The sequence below is a fragment of the Colossoma macropomum genome, unplaced genomic scaffold (assembly GCF_904425465.1).
Source record: "Colossoma macropomum unplaced genomic scaffold, Colossoma_macropomum, whole genome shotgun sequence".
In the NCBI taxonomy this organism is placed as follows: domain Eukaryota; kingdom Metazoa; phylum Chordata; class Actinopteri; order Characiformes; family Serrasalmidae; genus Colossoma; species Colossoma macropomum.
In genome coordinates, this window is record NW_023494787.1 from 21,243,808 (window position 1) to 21,261,887 (window position 18,080).

An 18,080-nucleotide genomic window follows, 5' to 3' on the forward strand; every position below is an offset into this window, starting at 1 on the left:
TTCTCCCGCATCGTGCAGCAGCATCAGGCTCGATACGGCTTTAAATAAAGAGCCTTCAGTCTAATAGAGAGAATGAAACACTACATGCTGTAAATGTGGTGTTTAAAAGAAAGAAGCAAAACAACGTGAAACAGTTGGCTAGTATTTAGTTTGGATAGCACGTACTGTAGCTTCTGCAACACGTAATTTAGCTGAAATTGTCAGCTAATCTAGACATTTTAGTAAGTTACAGATCACATTCCTTTTAAATCTTACTAAAACCGGATTAGTTATTATACTAGTTAGCTATTGTAACTTACTTGCTATACAAATTACAGACTGTCCAACCGTTTCAAGTTGTTCTGTCTCTCTTCTTTAATGCTGTATTTACTGCATGTAACCAAATATTGTGTTACATGTTGTGATACATTATCTTGTATTGTGAAAATGTCTTCAGTTATCGTGATGTTATATTTTTGCCATGTTGCCAACCTGTAGGTAAAACTTCCTTCTCTTCTTGCAAACAAACTGTTGCACCAGTTTGTTTGTTTGTTCTTCTCTCAGCATCAATACTGTGCTATTAGTTTGGTGGCCAAACACTCCCTCATGTCGAGATTGCCTCTGTGTGTACCAAATTCTCTTTAAAAGCTGCCGCTCAGTGCACAGCCTTCCTCTCCTCCCTGTTTTAAGCATCCGCGGCTAAATTGCCGCTGACAGGAGTTAAGCGGCTGAGCGGCTGTTTTCCTTTGCCTGTTTACTTGTGTGTTGGAGGAAATGCTGACCGCTGAGGCCAGGGGAAGACTGCAGTCTGTTCTAGTTGAGGCTGGTATTACTCACAGCCTGTGTGCTGTGGATGTGAGGAGGCTCGCCAGTATCAGTGCAGATGAGGCAGAAGCCCAGCGTCAGCAGTGGAGAAACCTCGGCCGCACAGATGAGGCATCCCCCTCTTCCTGTTTGTCTCACTCATTCTGGCATTGTGTTTTGGGCTAATGAGTTGAGACCAGCCAATCAGAGACGAACGGTCGTTTTGAATCAGTGGATGCTGGTGCTGTTGTCTGAGTGCATGCACGTGTGTGTGTGTGTGTGTGTGTGTGTGTGTGAGACAGAGAAGGGCTTGTTATTGGCTGTTGTGAGGTAGTGTTGCTGGGGCGTGATGACTTGGCTGAGGCAGGCTTGCTGGCCTGGACTGTAGATCAGCACTCAGTGACAGCTTAGCTAAACAGTAGCAACCTCTCAAGGAGATCCACAGCCAAGTTCGCTAACATACAGAGATAGGTCCAACAATGACAAGTTTTTAAATTGTGTTTTTCAACATAATCTCTATCTGCTGCATGTATACTGTACCGTTCATTACCCCGGACACTATTTTTTTAAAGTTTTGTTTCCCTGTACTAAGAAAAGATGATCTATTCGCATAAGGAAGGGGAAAGTCAAAGGAAGTTTCCAAAACTAGAGTTCAAAAAAATACAAGTTATATAGAGAAAATGTGACTCCTAACAACTATGCAAGACCTGGTAGACCACCAAAACTGTCGCCATCAGATAAACAGTACTTAAAGCTTTCACCTTGGAGAGAGAGGAGAAAATCAAGCTCCACTCTTGCTTCAGATCTGAAAGCTGTTACTAAGAAAATGAAACAGACAAAAAACAAGAACATCTGCAAATCAAACAAAGAAGCTGCTGGTGTTCTCAGTACAATGGACTGACCACCCCAGAGTCCAGACCTCAACATCACTGAATGTGTTTGGGATTACTTGTATTGTGAGGACTAGAAAATACAACCAACCTCTAAGATTGAAGTTTTCTGGTGTGGAAAAATATCCCTGCAGATTTCTTTGGAAAAGTGAAAGCAAGTCTTCTAAAGTCAATGGGGGCAGTAATAAAGGCAAAGACTGGACACACTAAATATTGAAAAAAAATCTATAATTGGTTGTTGGGGCTTCTGTGTAATGTTCTAGTAAAATATGTTTTCAGATTTTTTTCTGACACAGAAAAATGAATAACTTGCAAAATTAACTGACTTTTCTGTCAGTAGTAGTAATTAGTAGTAACTAGTACTGTATAGAATTATTACTTCAATCTGAAACTACAACCACTACATTATAACAGTACAAGTTTTACATGTCTTAGATGAGACAGACATGAGAGAATATCTCACCAAAGATGTTCTTATGAAGTTTTATCTGACTTCTGAACGCTGGAGTAACAGTAAAAAGGCAGTAACTTCTGCTTTCCATAAGGTTCTCTAGTGTCCATGTGCATTTAGATAAGAGCTTCTGGAAACTCCACAGTACTACGCTGGTAACCCCTTACCTCAACAGACATCTTTCACTGAAGAATTTATGAAAGTGTTCTACAAAAGCATGTTTGGCGTAAACCTCTATTGGCAGAATTTAGCAACTGCCCAGTGGCTTCTATAAGTGTGCTTTGAGTAAACAGTTCTTATCTAAGGACAGGGATATTATTGCCTTTGGTAATTCAGTGTACATTACAGAAGTGGCAGAGAGAGATTAGGTTGGAAACATGTTGGTGTCTTCTTTCAAGTCTTTGAGTGACACAAAGAAATCACAACGCATTTGTTGTTTCCTGTTTCAGAGCCTCGTTTCTCCCTCTACACTCACAGCACTAAGGACTCAGCGGTGCACACACGCATCATTTGGTCATGTGACTGGAGCCCTGACAATAAGTACTTTGTGACGTCAAGTCGGGATAAGAAGGTGATGTACAGTTTTACATACAGCTGCACCGTTCAGAGCTTTATCTCTATAATTTGACATGTAATTTGCCTGCCTGCTTCTGCTGATAGGTAATAATGTGGGGTCACCGTGGCTCTGAGGATTGTGTTGGTAAGAACAACAGCACAGTTGTTAGTCCCTGCTCCTCTGTCCTGGATGTAGGGGATTCAGCCACTGCTGTGGCTATCTGCCCTCTTATTCTCTCTGACCAAAGGTACAAACTACATTACACACAATTCACTGAGAGAAGCATAGTAGCTAATTCTTCCATTGAATACTGTTAAAATATTTTTAAAGGGTGCATATCATGTTTATACCATAAGATTTTCCTGATTTTCCTGGTTCGTTGTGGTATGTACACTGTTAGGCATACTGTCCAAACGTACGTTCATTGTTTTTTGGTGTCATGAAAACCAGGTTATTTACATGTATCTGTGTATTCAGCCTACAGCAGTTTAGCTCCGCCCATTCACACTGAAGTTATACGGAGTGTTTCAGCCCCAACTGCTTTTTGAGGCACAGTACAGGGCAGCCAATCAGAACAGAGATTGTTTACATATATCAGTAACCAAATCTGTTTGTCTAATTCTGAGAGATGAAGAGAGATTGGAAAATGGAGAATAAATATTTTTTGTTTTTGTTTTTTTACATCATGTTGGCATTTAAGTTAATTTTCCTAAACAGCTGACAGTTCTGCCCCATTGTGAGACAAATGTTTCATGTTTTAATAACAATGCAAATGTAGCTGAATATTTAGAGTTTTTCAAGTTTTTTTTTTGTTTATTTTTACACCATTGATTGTTTGTTATTGCAGTCAGAGCTCTATTTATGGATTTGCAAGTAACCCAGTTCCTTGATGTTTTGCATAATAAAATGTGGAAGATGCGATTATATTGTTCTATATATTGTTCTGTTATTTTCTGCCTTATAACATAGTGTGTACGTTTACTTAGTATTTCATTCTTGTTTGTTTAGCTACCTCTTGGCGGTGGGTCTAGAGAGTGGACGGATCGTGCTGTATAAATGGAGGCCGATGGAGGACCTGTATTCAGGGTCAGACTGGAGCAAGTGTGCTGAAACTGATGCCTCGTATCCTTTCCACTGCGCTGGGCTCAGAGCTCCAGCCTGTATATTCTTCGGAAGCAGCCATGCTGAAAGGCCAAGGCTGCAAGGTCCCAGGCCACTAGCACTTCTCACAAAACCTCTTTGATCTGATTACATGTGCTTTTTACTGATCTGATAACGGGTCTGGATCTGTTTGATCTAGTAACATGGTGCCTCATGGGAGTTAAACAGGCTTGCAGGCATTCCGGCTGCTGCACCTGTGAGTCCAGTGTACTTAAAAGTGACTGAAAGCTGAATTTGAATTTAGAAACTGTAATTTGAATCAGGTAAAAACTATTACAACATTCAGTGAATGTTAATGCACAGTTAATCCATATTTAAAATTTACAAAAAAAATAGAAAAAGTAAAATAGTAATTGTGTGCAAATGTTTGGACACCCTTTCAGTTCATTAAAACATTAGGCCAAAACAGCAAAACAAAGCCCCCATATGACAACAGAGGACCTGCAGGAAGGTTTAGCTGACAAAGGAGTGGTGGTGCACTGTTCTACTGTGCAGCGTTGCTTATACAAACATGGTCTGCATGGAAGAGTGATCAGAAAAAAACCTTGCTTGAGACCTCATCACAAAAGTCGATGTCTAAATAAACCAACATCTAGATAAGCCAGAGGCATTTTGAAAACAAGAGTTGTGGACTGATTAAGTAGAAATGGAACTCTTTGGCGATAATAACCGAAGGACAGTTAACTGTTAAACACAGAACACATCAGCGAATTCTAGAAACAAATGTGACTGTCAGTCAAGAAACTATATAGGGACAATAATCCAAAACATAATAATCCACAAATAATCCACAATCTGCCATGGACTACTTCAGGAATTGCAAGTTGAAGGTTTTGAAATGGCCCTGACCTAAACATTACTGGAAATCTGTGGGTAGATGTCAAGCAAGTCAGCCAAAGAATACAAAAAGCTGGATACAAAAAGTGTTTGCATGCTGTAATATCTACCAAATGGACTCAGTCAGGTGTCCGAACTTTTGCACATGCCACAGTTACTGTTTCATCTCTTTTCTGTTTTTTTTTAACATTAAAGTCACTATGTTAACATTTTGCAGGAATCCATTCATTTGTTTATTTATTTTGTTCATTTTTTAATAGTTTGCTACAGAAGTTGTTTACTTCTTTTCTTCTTTTCTTGGACTGTTTCTCCCGCGTACATGTTCCTACGCTCTACCAAACAGTTGCATACTCTCCAGAGAGTCGGTGGAGGTGGCTGTAGTTGACAGTAAAAGGCAGCTAGGGGCTGTGTGCGTGTAAGCTGGCCCACGCTGCAGTAGCAGAGGCAGCAGGCTGAGCGTGCGGTTCCTGTGGGCAGGTTCCATGTTGATTGGGAAGCAGGGCAAATGAGGCACCACCGAGAAGCCTGAGAGGCCATGTGTGTGTTCGCTTTGCCCTCAGCCTCCTCTCACTCACTCCCTGCTGAGAATTGCCTCTAAAATACTGGTTACACTACACAGCTCTCGCACTTCACTCGGGTTTGTTAATTATAAACCTGCAGCTGAAGCTAATGAGACTTTTTCTTGCTTAAATGTCATCTGAACATGGGAGCATGTAAAATTAAAATGTTTGAGGTTTCAGAGGTGCATGGTGTGTGTGTGTGTGTGTGTGTGTGTGTGTGTGTGTGTGTGTGTGTCTGTATATACACCCTTGATTGGCTTAGCAAGATCTGGTTAGCTAGATTAATATTAAAGTGCAATTATTATACAACCATTAATTTACTTACTGTTCATTAATCTATGAGGGGTCAGCCATGACTATAAAAGCCAGGTCTTCAGTTTGGGTCATAAATGTCAAAACGAAAAAAAACACCTTTGCAATAACGCTAATTTCTGCTAGCATTCACAGGATTCCTCATTGTATGTTTGTGCTAAGCTAACACTGAAGCACATGAATGTTTTTTGGCCTTTCAACATTAAGTGTACGGCTGATTACCATGGACAATAATTTCTCCTTAGTTAGAAATAAACAGTAAGAACTTTGTAAGAAAAGTTCACTCACATTTATAATAGAGGTCAGTGGGCAGGTGCTTCAGCAGTGAAGTTTGGAAAATGCAGGAGTGCTCCTTCAAGAGGTCAACTGAGGGCAAGCAGATCAGAAGTGAAGGCAGGGGAAGGGCTTTAACCAAAAGAGACGGTTCCAAAATGAAAGGATGGCAAAAGCAGAGCGAGGGAGAGTGGAGAGATAGGGAGTGACAGCAGAGAGACTTGTCTGAATTGCTGTATTAAGTCGCGTAGCTTTCTTTCGCCGACAACTTTCCTTGACTGCTCACCCGCCTGCAGCCAGAGTCACACTCTGGTGGTAAAGAGACTGCGCTGGAGGCCCAGGGCTGGTCAGGCTGGCCAGCGGGATGAAAGTGAATGCCAGAGCAAGAGCGGCCACCCTGCCTGGGTCCAGCTAGCCAGTGCAGGAGCTGACCACGCCGTCAAAATCTTCAGCATCAACACACTGACTCTGTAGCAGCCCGACACCGACGGCCTCCAGTGGTGCCCTCAGCCCCTTCACTCTGACAGACACTCTCCAGGACTGGACTGCTTACACTTCAAGTTATCCACAGTGTGTGTAGTGACTGATCTGCTGCTGAAAGAACAGTTGTTTAATAGCTCTACTCATGTTCAGTGAAGGGGGAAACAGTGCTGTTTTGTCTGTGCTGAAGTTTTCTGTTAAATGCCTAAAGACATATTGTACTATTTAATGTTTTATATAAAAACAAAAAGGTTGTAATAAATGACTCCTTTGTAGCAAAACTGAGTGTGTAGTCTGTAGTAGGTGTCAAGGGTGTTTGATATTGAAAGTGGACGCAGTTTGCTATCTTGGACATATCTAAGCCATTAAAAGCCCCACTCTTTCCATTTTCCCTTCTTCAGTTACCTTTTTCCTGCAAGTAGGTGGTGTGGAAGTATTAGATATCCTGTGGGTGCCTGACCACATACTCTGGGTTTGAAAGGCTGACTCTTCTGACCAGATCATCCTAAACTGCGGAACTACCCTGACCTCAGGAAGCCACGTGTCAAATCAAATCAAATCAAATCAAATTTATTTGTATAGCGCTTTTTCCAACTGATGTTGTCACAAAGCAGCTTCACAGAAATCCGTTTAGAACAAAGTTTCAACATGAAATGTAAATCCTCCAGGTGAGCAAGCCAGGGGCGACAGTGGCAAGGAAAAACTCCCTCAGAGCTGAGGAAGAAACCTTGGGAGGAACCAAGGCTAACATGGGGGGACCCATCCTCCTCTGGTCAAACTACGTACAAAATTATTATTCTACTAATATTAATAGTAGTAATAGTAATAGTTAGGAGGTAGTAATAGTTAGGAGACTTCAGCGTAGAGTGGGCAGCCAGTCCAAGGCAGGTGGCGGTGACTAGGTTGTGGGTAACTGGTCTGAAGCGGGTAGCCGGAGAGCTCTACAAACAATCATCCAGCAGTGTCCGGCCGGACAGGTGGGCAGTCGTTTTCTCGGAAGAAAAGTGTCCACACTGCAATTACCAGAGTAAGGGACAGAACTATATGTTTTACATTTAAAAAAAAAAAATCTTAGCTAAATGCAGGGGTCAGAGTTCAGCTTTATGAAGAAATTAAAATTAAACCTATCTGTTTAGTTCACACCCAGAAGGATAAGCGGCTTGGGAAATGCTATGGGAAGTGTGTGTGTGTTTGTGTTTGTTAGTGTTTATTTCACATATCTTGTCATTTTATGCATGATTGATCATATTGTTTCAAAGACAATATTCTTGTTTTCCTGTTAATATTCCATCACAGTGTATTGACTTTTTTGACCACCTCTAAAACATCTTGTGTTTTAATTACATCACTGTGCACCAGTAGGCAGGGAAAAATAATAATAACCAGTAATATCATGTTTTACCTCCCACCAACCCACCTATCATCAAGTAGAAACATTCAGCGAGCCCTGCGACCCTCCCTAATAATACATTTCACTCAGATTTACTTAAATGGAAATTTAATGCCAAAAAATGTGTTTGTATTTGAGTGAAAGTCAGAAGGTATCTGCTTTTAAACATACTCAAGAATGTAAAATGAAAATTGTTTTAACATCCATCAATCCATCATCTAAACCGCTTATCCTTCTGGGTCGCGGTGGGGTGCTGGAGCCTATCCCAGCTGTCATTGGGTGGAAGGCAGGATACACCCTGGACAGGTCGCCAGTCCATCGCAGGGCAGACAGACACGTTCACACACACACACACACACACACACTCTAGGGGCAATTTAGCATGTCCAGTTGGCCTGACTGCATGTTTTTGGACTGTGGGAGAAAACCAGAGGAAACCCACGCAGACACAGGGAGAACGTGCAAACTCCACACAGAAAGGACCCTGGTCACCCGGCCTGGAATCGAACCCAGGCCCTTCTTGCTGTGAGGCGACAGCGCTACCCACTGCGCTACCGTGCCGCCCGTTCTTTTAACAGATTAATTCAATTTTTTTTGTTTGACAGTGTGTGCTCCCATGACTGATGGGTGGTGTTAGTCCTCACACAAAGATAAATAAGGGTGGTCGTGGGCTGTTTTTAGTTTACAGTGGTATGAAACTGGGTTTAAGAAAAAAAAACGCAACTGAATTGTAAGGCAAGAGAAAAATTCGATTTTTGAAATTTGTAGTTTGAATACTAAATAAAAAATGTAGGAAGTAAAAGTAGAAGTATTCCGTTTTAAAAATACTCAAGTACAGATCTTCCCAAATTAAGTGTAATAAAGTACAGTTACTCAAGTTTTTGGCACCGCAGCACAGTACATTTTTTTTCTTGCTGGTTTTGCTTTCTGTCATTGCTGAAAGGAGCCTCTTCTGTTAATTTATTATTGTTATAATAATAACAGTTGTTATTATTATTATTATTATTATTATTATTATTAAAGTATGCTCACATGTTTCATCAACTAAAAAAAAACATTTTTTGCACTTTCTTCTGGCGGTTGACCCAGACGGCAGACGTCAGACTCCAGTCCTCATGGGCCACAGCAGAACAGACTTCAGCTGTCTACCTCATTCAACACACCTGATTCAACTCTTTAGTTAATAAACAAGGCCTTCCTGATCTGAATTCAGAGCTTCATAAGAGGTAAAACGCTAACCTCTGCAGAGCTGTGGCCTGGAAGGAACCCAGTTTGACATGCCTGACCCAGCGGGAATGGGACAGAAAGCAGCCAATTGTAGTGTGCAAGAGTAGCTGTATTTGTTTTGTTGGTATTGAGTTCATGAGTTTAATCAGATGTCAGAAGTCACTCTATTTTTCATATTTACTTACAGTGATCTTTACTTGAGAATGTCAACCAAATGGTTGAGTTTCTTACATGAGAAATAGAAATGACTCCTGAAAAGGTAGATGGTTATATTTTCTTTGCTCTTCCTAATATCCAGAGTGAGCAGCCTCTCCAGTTTGGGCCAGGAGCTGGCGTGCTGTACTGTGCAAGGCTTAGGGCCGCTGAGCCCCTGTCTGCCGCTGACATGCTAAATATTTGAGCGCTTGATGGAGCAGGCAGGCTGAGTCTGACATGAACGCTCTGCACTCATTCTCCTCGCATCCTGTTTGCCGTGGGGCCCTCGCTCCCTCAATTATTTATCACCCTCAATATACAGAGAGGGTCATTACAGATTCATCTTCCCCATCTCGCTGTGTTTATATATGAGGAAGAGAGGGAATATGCTCCGCTTGCAGTTAGTTTTGAGTCAAAGTATAAACTAATTCTGTATTTTTGATATACTAAATTCTAGTGAACTTTGTTATCAGAAAAGACACCAGTTCATTTTGATTATTTTATTAATAAAAACATTTTTTGCAATAATTTATTAAAAATGTTATGATCTCCATGCAGTTTAAGGGTACAAGAATATGAAATGAGCACATCCACTTTGATTTTTCAACAGCTCCTGTGTGTGTGTGCTAGTACAAACACACTGATCAGGACAGTCGTGGAGCACAGAAGTGTACACTGGCAAAAGTACTAGATATAAAAAGAAAACAAAAAGAACAAACAAAAAAAAAGATAAAAATTGTGGATCTTTTTGATCTTGATGGGCACCGATGTTCTGTGAAGTCAAAAAAAGAGAAGTCTTCCAGCACAGAATAAATAGTTTTGAATAGCGATGTGTAAACTTGAAGACGGCACATTTTCACAGAGTGGCAAACAGACATACACACTCACCGTCAACATTCTGTAAATTTTTTTACGTCATTTGTAACGTCCCCCACTATCATAGATTAATACCTCTACAGAAAAATGTGTTGTATACATTATATACATTAGAAATAGTCCTTCGCTCTTTTGGGGTATTGAGGAGGCCTTTCTTATTGTTCCATATTGTCCTAGTAAATGCACACTAGTTACCTCCAAAAAAAGGAGCCTTTGATGGTCCAGGCTTACATTTAGCAAAAGGTGAATCTGTTTGCCCCAATAGCTGTTGTCCAGTGTTAAACGTTTTGTGGGTAACATGACAAAGTGACCAAGATCTCAGCTATTAACTTGGTTTCAGAGTTTATTGCCAGTAACAAGAAGACACTCCACAAATCAAGTCCCATGCTGCACTTTTTGAACCTCTGTGTCAATGAGTAAACCATGTGTTCAATCAATAGACATACTTTACACACACACACACACACACACACACACACACACACACACACACACACACACACACACACTTAGTGATTTAGATTAAAATTACATAACGCTCCCAAAATAAAAGCAAAGAGTAACCTTGGTGGTTTGGTCGCTCACTGATTTCACCAGAGAAGCAAACAAAGGTCTGTCATAACTTCACAGTTCTTCTCATTGCACTGAATGACAAACTAATCAGTGTTTATGGTCACCATATTTACTTTGAGCTAAGAGTTTGTGGGCAGCATGGAATGTTGTTTCTTGCTCCTTTCAGAAGGTTTGTAAATGTGCGCAGCGGATCATTAATCCAAAGAGATCTTGGATTCATTGGTCCGGAGAAACATTGTGCTGTATAACGTACTGTGCTGTGCAAAAGTATGAGACCACCCCTCATTTATTTCACTTCCAGTCAAAATGGAAATTAAATTAAGTAGGTTAAGTAGGTGAGGTTACTGTGTTCCCTCTTTGTCTTTATTACAGCTTCTAAGCTCTCCCCTTGCTTTCAGGTTCAAAGAAATCTGCAGGGATATTTTTTCACACCCCCAAAGTTCAGTCTTAGAAGTTGGTTGCACTTTCTGCTTCTCTCCATCCAAGTAATCTTAACCACATTCACTTCGCAAGAATGGCGCTTTAATTTCCTCCTGTCTCAAAGATGACAGACGGTGGCAGTTTTGGTGGTATACCAGGTCTTGCATGGTTGCTGGGACCCCCGTTTTCTCTGTATCTTTTAATCATTTCTGACCTCCAGTTTTGGAAACCCCTGTTTTTTCACTTATTTTCCTTTGATTTTCCTCTTCCTTATGCAAGTGGATTATCTCACATCTAATCTCCTCAGAAATATCTTTTAGAAATAAATAACTTCTGCTTCATAGCTGCTTTGACTATAAAATAAATAAATGAAGGGTGGTCTGTGACTTCTGTACAGTACTGTAACTTTGTTCCTTATAATATGGTGCAGAAATGCAATTCCAGTTCTATTGTTCTCATATCAGAGAAATATCAGTTCTCAGGGTTTTTGACTGGGCGTTACATTAATGTAGTGTGAAATCACTTGTCGCCATTGACTCTCCCTTCCAGTGTGATATGACTTCAGAATATCAGTCTAGACAGCCTGTTAGAGCTAATTATTGCCACTTTCATAAATGTTGTGCATTTGTTAGAATTTAGTAAGGAAAATAAATTCTACAATGTATGCATAGTATACCATGTATGGAAGTGACAAAAATGTGTTATAAAATCAGTTCTAGACATATTCCAGCCTCTTCCATTAATCATAACCAAATATGAAATATGTAGGTGTTATCATTTTCTGTTTTGTTAATGTATTAAAAGGATGATTACCAACCTTCACTTGGTGATTTTCATGGATGCAAAATATTGTGATCATTGGTCTGGATTAAAGTGTTTGACAACACTTTGACTTACAGGTACATAAAAAGTTTAAAAATCTAGTAAATAAACCTAAAATAAAACCTCTGCCTTCCAACTGGTCCATGTTTGCATGGATTATATGGAGTTGATACTCTAGATACCGTTTATGCAAACTACATTTATTTAAATGAGGAGAATGGTTAAATCTTACAGAATGGATCTTTACAACAAGAGTCGACGACTTAATTATATTGGCACCAATCAATCATATCTAGTTTAAATTAAAGTGATGAGACACTATCATTTATTACTGAATATTCCTTGAGACTCGTCTCCAAGTACAAGCAGAAGCTTTAATCAGCTATAAAATATATGCTGACACTTCAGCTTGCCTGGAAATAGAATTAAAACCTCACATTCTGGGCATTTGTTTTTCTCATCAGAACTCCTTTCAGCGTAAATTTAAATTCAAGGAGTCTATCATTTCTAAGTTAGCCAAGAGGAGATGTTTGCCTTTTTCCATGATGTTGGGTCACAGTAAAACTCCACTTGTAGCACTGAAGACAGAAAACTACTGCCTCACAGCAGTTGAGCATGATTAACTCCAGAGGTCTGCCCCCAAAAATCAAGGCGATGACTCAGGAAATGATCAGTTGAATATTAGTGAGATTAGTGAGCCCTTTTACAACCTCTGAACTTCACTGAACCTGCAGGTTTCATTTAGAGATGGGAAACACGTTAGCGTAATGAAGACCTACAAAAGGGTGTGTAAGCTTTGTTGGCTGAGCAAAATTCCCCTTTTTTGCTTTTACTTTGATCTTCATTCTTTTTCACACTGGTCTGTATACACATATAATCTTACTGCTGGATTACTAATCTAGAATAAGACTCCTCCCATGTTATTCTCATACATGAAAGCATCCTCAGCACTCCTTGCCCTCAGATGCGGTACAAAGTCCAGGCACGTGTACCTAATTTTGTGTGCATGCTATTGTGGGATGACATAGCTACTACGGGAAAACCTTCCCAAAGAAACGTGAGGCTTGAACTGTATCAATAAATTATTACGAATGAAGGAATAAAACTATGTGGCGAATTCCAAAGTAAGAGAGTTGTTTGTAATGACAGTTAGATTTTAGTAACTTCACATGAAGTAACTTCTTGGAACAGAGAATTAAGAAAAAAAAGGTCTAAACAGTGACTTTGACTCAGTACTTTTAACTAAGCTCATGACAATGAAACCCTCTTGTAGATCATGGCCATCATTCTGAGACATATGCTGAGGTGCCGTGGCATTACAGAGTTTTTGCTTGACTCTGCTCTGTTTTTAAAGGTCTTCTCCACTGTTACTGAAAGTGAGGCGAGCTAGCACTAACAGCCTCTTGGATATTAACTTGCACTGAAAGCAAAAATTAAATAAATAAAAAAAATAAATAAATAACAGTTAATGTTAAGTTATTCTGACCCTTGCACACCAAAATCGCAGTTATGCTGAAGCTGTGAAAGAAACCCATGTTGTATTTTACTATCAAATGGTTACAGCTGTATTTCTTTGCCTGATGAGCTCAAATTCTACAATGTTCTTTAGGCTCCAAGTACAAGACCACAGGCACAGCATTCAACGAACGCGACGAAAACTAAATCCAAGACACCAGCGGTGAGATATCTGCAGAAAGGAAATGTTGTTCTCGAGAGGGATGATACTTAGCTTATTCCGATGTTTTGCATTTTAAATACAATTCCTTTGTTGTCTTGATATAGGTTTACAAAAAATAGTATGACAACAGCTATACGCCTATGCTCTCTATATCTGTGAGACATTTGTGCAAAGTTCACAGGACAGAGTTACATTTCTATAGCAACCATGAGGTATGTTCACTGTTGCTAAGTGCCATGTGATATATTTCCATTGCCACTCCGGGAGGGGAGCAGAACTCCTCCTGCGCTTTGGGCCTGTGATTTAGTCCTCAGTGTGTGAGCGAACGATGTGCGGCTGACAGCTCGCTCTCCATCCAAGCTCCTTTCGGCTCAAGCTACAAGAATTGCTAGATGATTCGTTTTCCGTGAACAAAACTTGTGGCAGGAGAATAATAAAAAACAAACTGCACTGAAGGGCCATAGTGAGGTTTTGCTCTTGTGACCAATTTACTCTTTAAAAAGTAAGACAGGTCCATAATTGTGCTGCAAATCGCTAACAGTTTTCATCTTTCCACCTGTACGGACCACCCTGTGGGCTTTCCATGACGACACTCTTGTATTTTTGCTTTTGATCAGTATTATTACCCTTGTTTGGAGCTATTAGGCCTTCAGAGATGACTTTGATTGCATGCCAAAGTCAGTTCACTGCCAAGGGACGAAGCGCAAGCCTCGGAAGGGTGGTCTATCGACCAGCGTTTGTTTTTGACTATGATCTCTATGAGAGAAGGCCCACGCACTCAGCTGAAATGGAAGACTGGCCCTCTGGATTGCCCCAGATATCTTACCTGACCATAAGGCTTGTGCACTTCCATACTGGCTCCTGTGAGAGTAAATGCTCACGCATGATTTTACAGAGGGTCTCTCGGCTGGTCTATAAGGACGTCTCAAGGCCTCTATAGTGTAGTTGCCTCTCTCAGCCATTTTGAATCAAAAGTCAGTATAGCAATTTAATGAACAGTTACCCAGATGGTATGATTTTTTAAAGGAAAATATACGGTGCAAATCTAGCATTGTGACAAATCTGCAGTGTACTTCTCTTCACATAAAAGAGCTGGCCTCTAGTGCCGTGTGACGCTTGCTAGCTGTGGTTAGCGGAAATTACAATTGTCTCACTTTTAACAAACTTGCGTTTTTCCACACCATGAGTGTACACTTAAACAATGCCAGTAGGATCGTACCAACCAGCTTATAATGCCTTTTCTGTTTTTGTCAACAGTCACTTTCTAAAGTTTTTCAGAGGCCATTTTCTGAAGTGCCCAGCCTTATCTGAATCCAATGACCCGAGTAATTCATTTCACAGCGTACTGAGAGCTTGCTTTGATGTGGAGGATGGTATTTACATGACTGTTAGCACGGTCAACAGGATGAGTCCTAGGTCACGTCTGGATCGTCACTGCCGCGGACCACCAGCAGCAAGCTACTAAAGTCCGACAAGTCGACAAGCTGACAGTGGGTCCACGTTTTCGACAACAAAAAGGGTGTTTTTGAGAGACCCCCTTTGAAGCAGATAAGGCTACAGCACAGCTGGCATCCTCTGTTGCTTCTCTCTGGTTGTTTGAGATTGGGGGGCTGGAATTGTAGGGGGAGCTTTGGGGGTGGGTGGTGGTGGGAAGCGGGTGTTCCTGGGCACTGTGGGTGTGTGAGGACGTCCAGTCGCCCCCCCGCCCTCACAGCCTGGAGAATCAGTTCTGCTCTGACATAGACCATAGAAGTGGATGGGGGTGGGGGGGGTCATGGATGTATGAAGAGTAGGACCCCCCGTGTCACTCACACGCTTCCGTTAATTGCTGACGTGGCTCAGTCTGTTGGATATAAAACGGAGACTCTCTTCCTCGGAGCGCAGGGCCATGGCAGCACTCACAGGCCGGACACCATGACTCTATAGGAGGGTGGCATGTGCTGTCTGTGGCGGGGGCTGGACGCTGGGCTGCTGGTGGGGCTGCAGCTGGCATCCACCCCTCCTATGGAGGGTAAATAGGCATGGTGCAGAATGGGCAGCTGCAAGGACAGCCTGCGCTGTATGCTGTGGACACAGAGCACATGAGTATTAAAGGGTGAGTCAGTGAGGTCATAATGCACAATTAAATGCATCACAAAAGACAGACAAATGTCAGTTGAATTTTTCATATTTTCTATATAACATAATTGTTCAATATAATTCTTTAAATATTTTACATATAATATAATTCTTAGAGCAATACCAATAAAAAATCAAATGTACACAATTTCTCCTTTATCCCAAATATAGGAAATAAGTCAATACATATTTGGTGTATGAAGTTTGCTTTTTTACTCATAAGCAATAACAAAAAAGCAAAGCTTATCACCAATTAGCATTGTGCAAACTGCATGCCTAAATTCCTAATGTACCGCAGCATTACACCCTAAGCCTCATCGGTATTAAAGAATTTATGATTTCACATTGTTTTCTCTCTCACTAAAGTACCCAGCCTGCATTGTGCAAATACTTCATACAAGCATTAGGACTCCCCCACAGCAATAAAGAAAGGCAGTGATGTAAATGCTAATAAATACAGACATGATATTCTGCTTTCTAGTAATAACATAAACAATCTGTTTTTTTTTCTGCATGAGCAGGTTAGCAGGAAAAATGTAAATAAAAAGCCCTGCATCAAGTATCTGCCCTGAAGCACTTGTAGTTTTTTAAAAGTTCCTCCCAACTTCAAGATATATCATCTGAAGAGGGGTTTCCCAGTCTTTAAACTGGAAAGACTATTGTGTAAAGACTCTTGAGACTATTGTGACACCACTGTAGGGGGCAAGTAGACATGTTTGCAACAGATGTAGTAATGGTAACATTTTTCATTTTGGCCAGGGTTCCCTGTAAGTAATCTAAAACAGATTTTCTTGAGACTGTATGACACACTGTTATCTATAAAAATGCACAAAACATGCAGCACCCCAGTTTGAGGCAAGAATGAGATGATGTGCACGACATGTGCATGATGCTATTCGGTGAGGCAAAACTTCATTGTTGGCTACATTAGCCTCATTGCTCCACGGCAGAAATAAAGAAACTAAGTTCAGACATTCATTTGAAGCACGACAACACTGTAACTTTCACTAAACTATTGCTTTAATATTCCACAAATCTTTAAAGTTGAGATATCACACATTTATAGTTTGAGAGCATCCAGTCACTGATAAAAATGTACAAAAAATCTGTTACCCACAATCATTATGTTGTAATAAGATGAATGCAAAAGTCATTTTTACAGGAGTGTTTAATGACTAAATTTCCCCTCTTATTCAATCAAGCTTTCTGTGAATTCAAAGTACTTCAAAGAAAGCTTGAGTAGATTTTTCCCTCTTCTCTTTGCTGTACTGGATCATCGTATGTTCACTTATATTTACATAAATGTGAACCTATGGCTGCACAGAAGGGTGACAAATTACAGTTTTTAAAGCTCAAGCAGCAGTAATGTTCTGGATGTAAAATATGTGACTGTGGTCTTAAGTAAGCGATTCTCTCTCTCTCTCTCACACACGCACACACACACACACACACACACACACATACACACACACACACTGCGAGTAGGCATAAGCAACCCTCGGCTGCACAGCCCCCTAATCCACCATGCTGCTGGCTCTCCGCATCCCCTGACATAAAGTACATTTCATGCCTGCACCTAGTGTCAGTCCTCACCCTGCACCCCAAGAGACTGACACGCTTTCAAGTCAATTACGTAATCGAAATGCCAGTTATATAAAAGAACTAACACACACACATTTCTTTTGGTACATTGTACATTGACATTTTTATAATGTATTTGATTAGATTAGGTGTTTACACTCCCACTGTGTAGGAGATTTGGCTAGTTGGGGATGGGCTGCATGGTGATGCCCCCCCTCTTGGTATATATACAATCACTTCTGCAAAATTTTGGCAAAACACTGAGGAAGTAGGGCAGATTTCCCCTAGCAAGCCACTTTCACTCTGTTTGATTGGCAATTTATCCTTCACTATTTAATAGTGCTCTACTTTTTCACATTTTCAAGTTTAAAGATTTTTCTGAAGATTCATTATTCATATGGACCTTTATAAAGCACTGTTAATTTAATGCCAACGCACCAGAAATAAACTAGTGCCTCTGCCTGTGCTTCTCTTGTTCTCTCTGGTTCTGTATACTTAGGGAACCTCTTTGTTCGGAGCTCAGAATCCCCCATTGGTCAAGGAGATATTCATGCTGGTAGATGATATTCTTATTGTATTAAAGCTGTTTCCCCTCTTGGCCAACAGTCCAAGCATTCCCATTTGAATTTTGCGAAGTTGTGTTTTATCTTTAGGACCTTGTGATGCATTAGAAAGAATGAATAAGTTTATATTAGTGAACCTCTGGAGCTTTGTGACTCCAATTTCACTTTTAGATGAATTCGCATTTGTACCATCTTGTAAGAATTCCTCAGGCTGTACATACTTCATAGAAAAGCAATAGCTTTAGTGGTCTTAATTTGAGGCGGGCGTTTGTATTTGCTTTTAGTTTAATTCAAGTTCAGATGGGCTCTCCTTCTTATCTAGTTGTGTTTCATG

General features: G+C 40.6%; 2 protein-coding genes across 2 annotated transcripts in view; one reads left to right on the top strand and one right to left on the bottom strand.

The window, feature by feature from the left end:
• elp2 (elongator acetyltransferase complex subunit 2) overlaps positions 1-6,579 on the top strand; it is a 30,942-nt gene extending 24,363 nt beyond the window's left edge. Inside the window, exons 19-22 of the mRNA XM_036566415.1 lie at positions 2,574-2,695; positions 2,785-2,927; positions 3,689-3,802; positions 6,120-6,579. Of these exons, the coding sequence (XP_036422308.1) occupies positions 2,574-2,695; positions 2,785-2,927; positions 3,689-3,802; positions 6,120-6,297 (557 nt within the window). The 3' untranslated portion in view covers positions 6,298-6,579. The remainder of the gene's footprint in view (positions 1-2,573; positions 2,696-2,784; positions 2,928-3,688; positions 3,803-6,119) is intronic.
• A 3,152-nt stretch (positions 6,580-9,731) lies between these two features.
• gabbr2 (gamma-aminobutyric acid (GABA) B receptor, 2) overlaps positions 9,732-18,080 on the bottom strand; it is a 245,769-nt gene continuing 237,420 nt past the window's right edge. Inside the window, exon 19 of the mRNA XM_036566416.1 lies at positions 9,732-15,548. Coding sequence (XP_036422309.1) covers positions 15,383-15,548 — 166 coding nt within the window. The 3' untranslated portion in view covers positions 9,732-15,382. The remainder of the gene's footprint in view (positions 15,549-18,080) is intronic.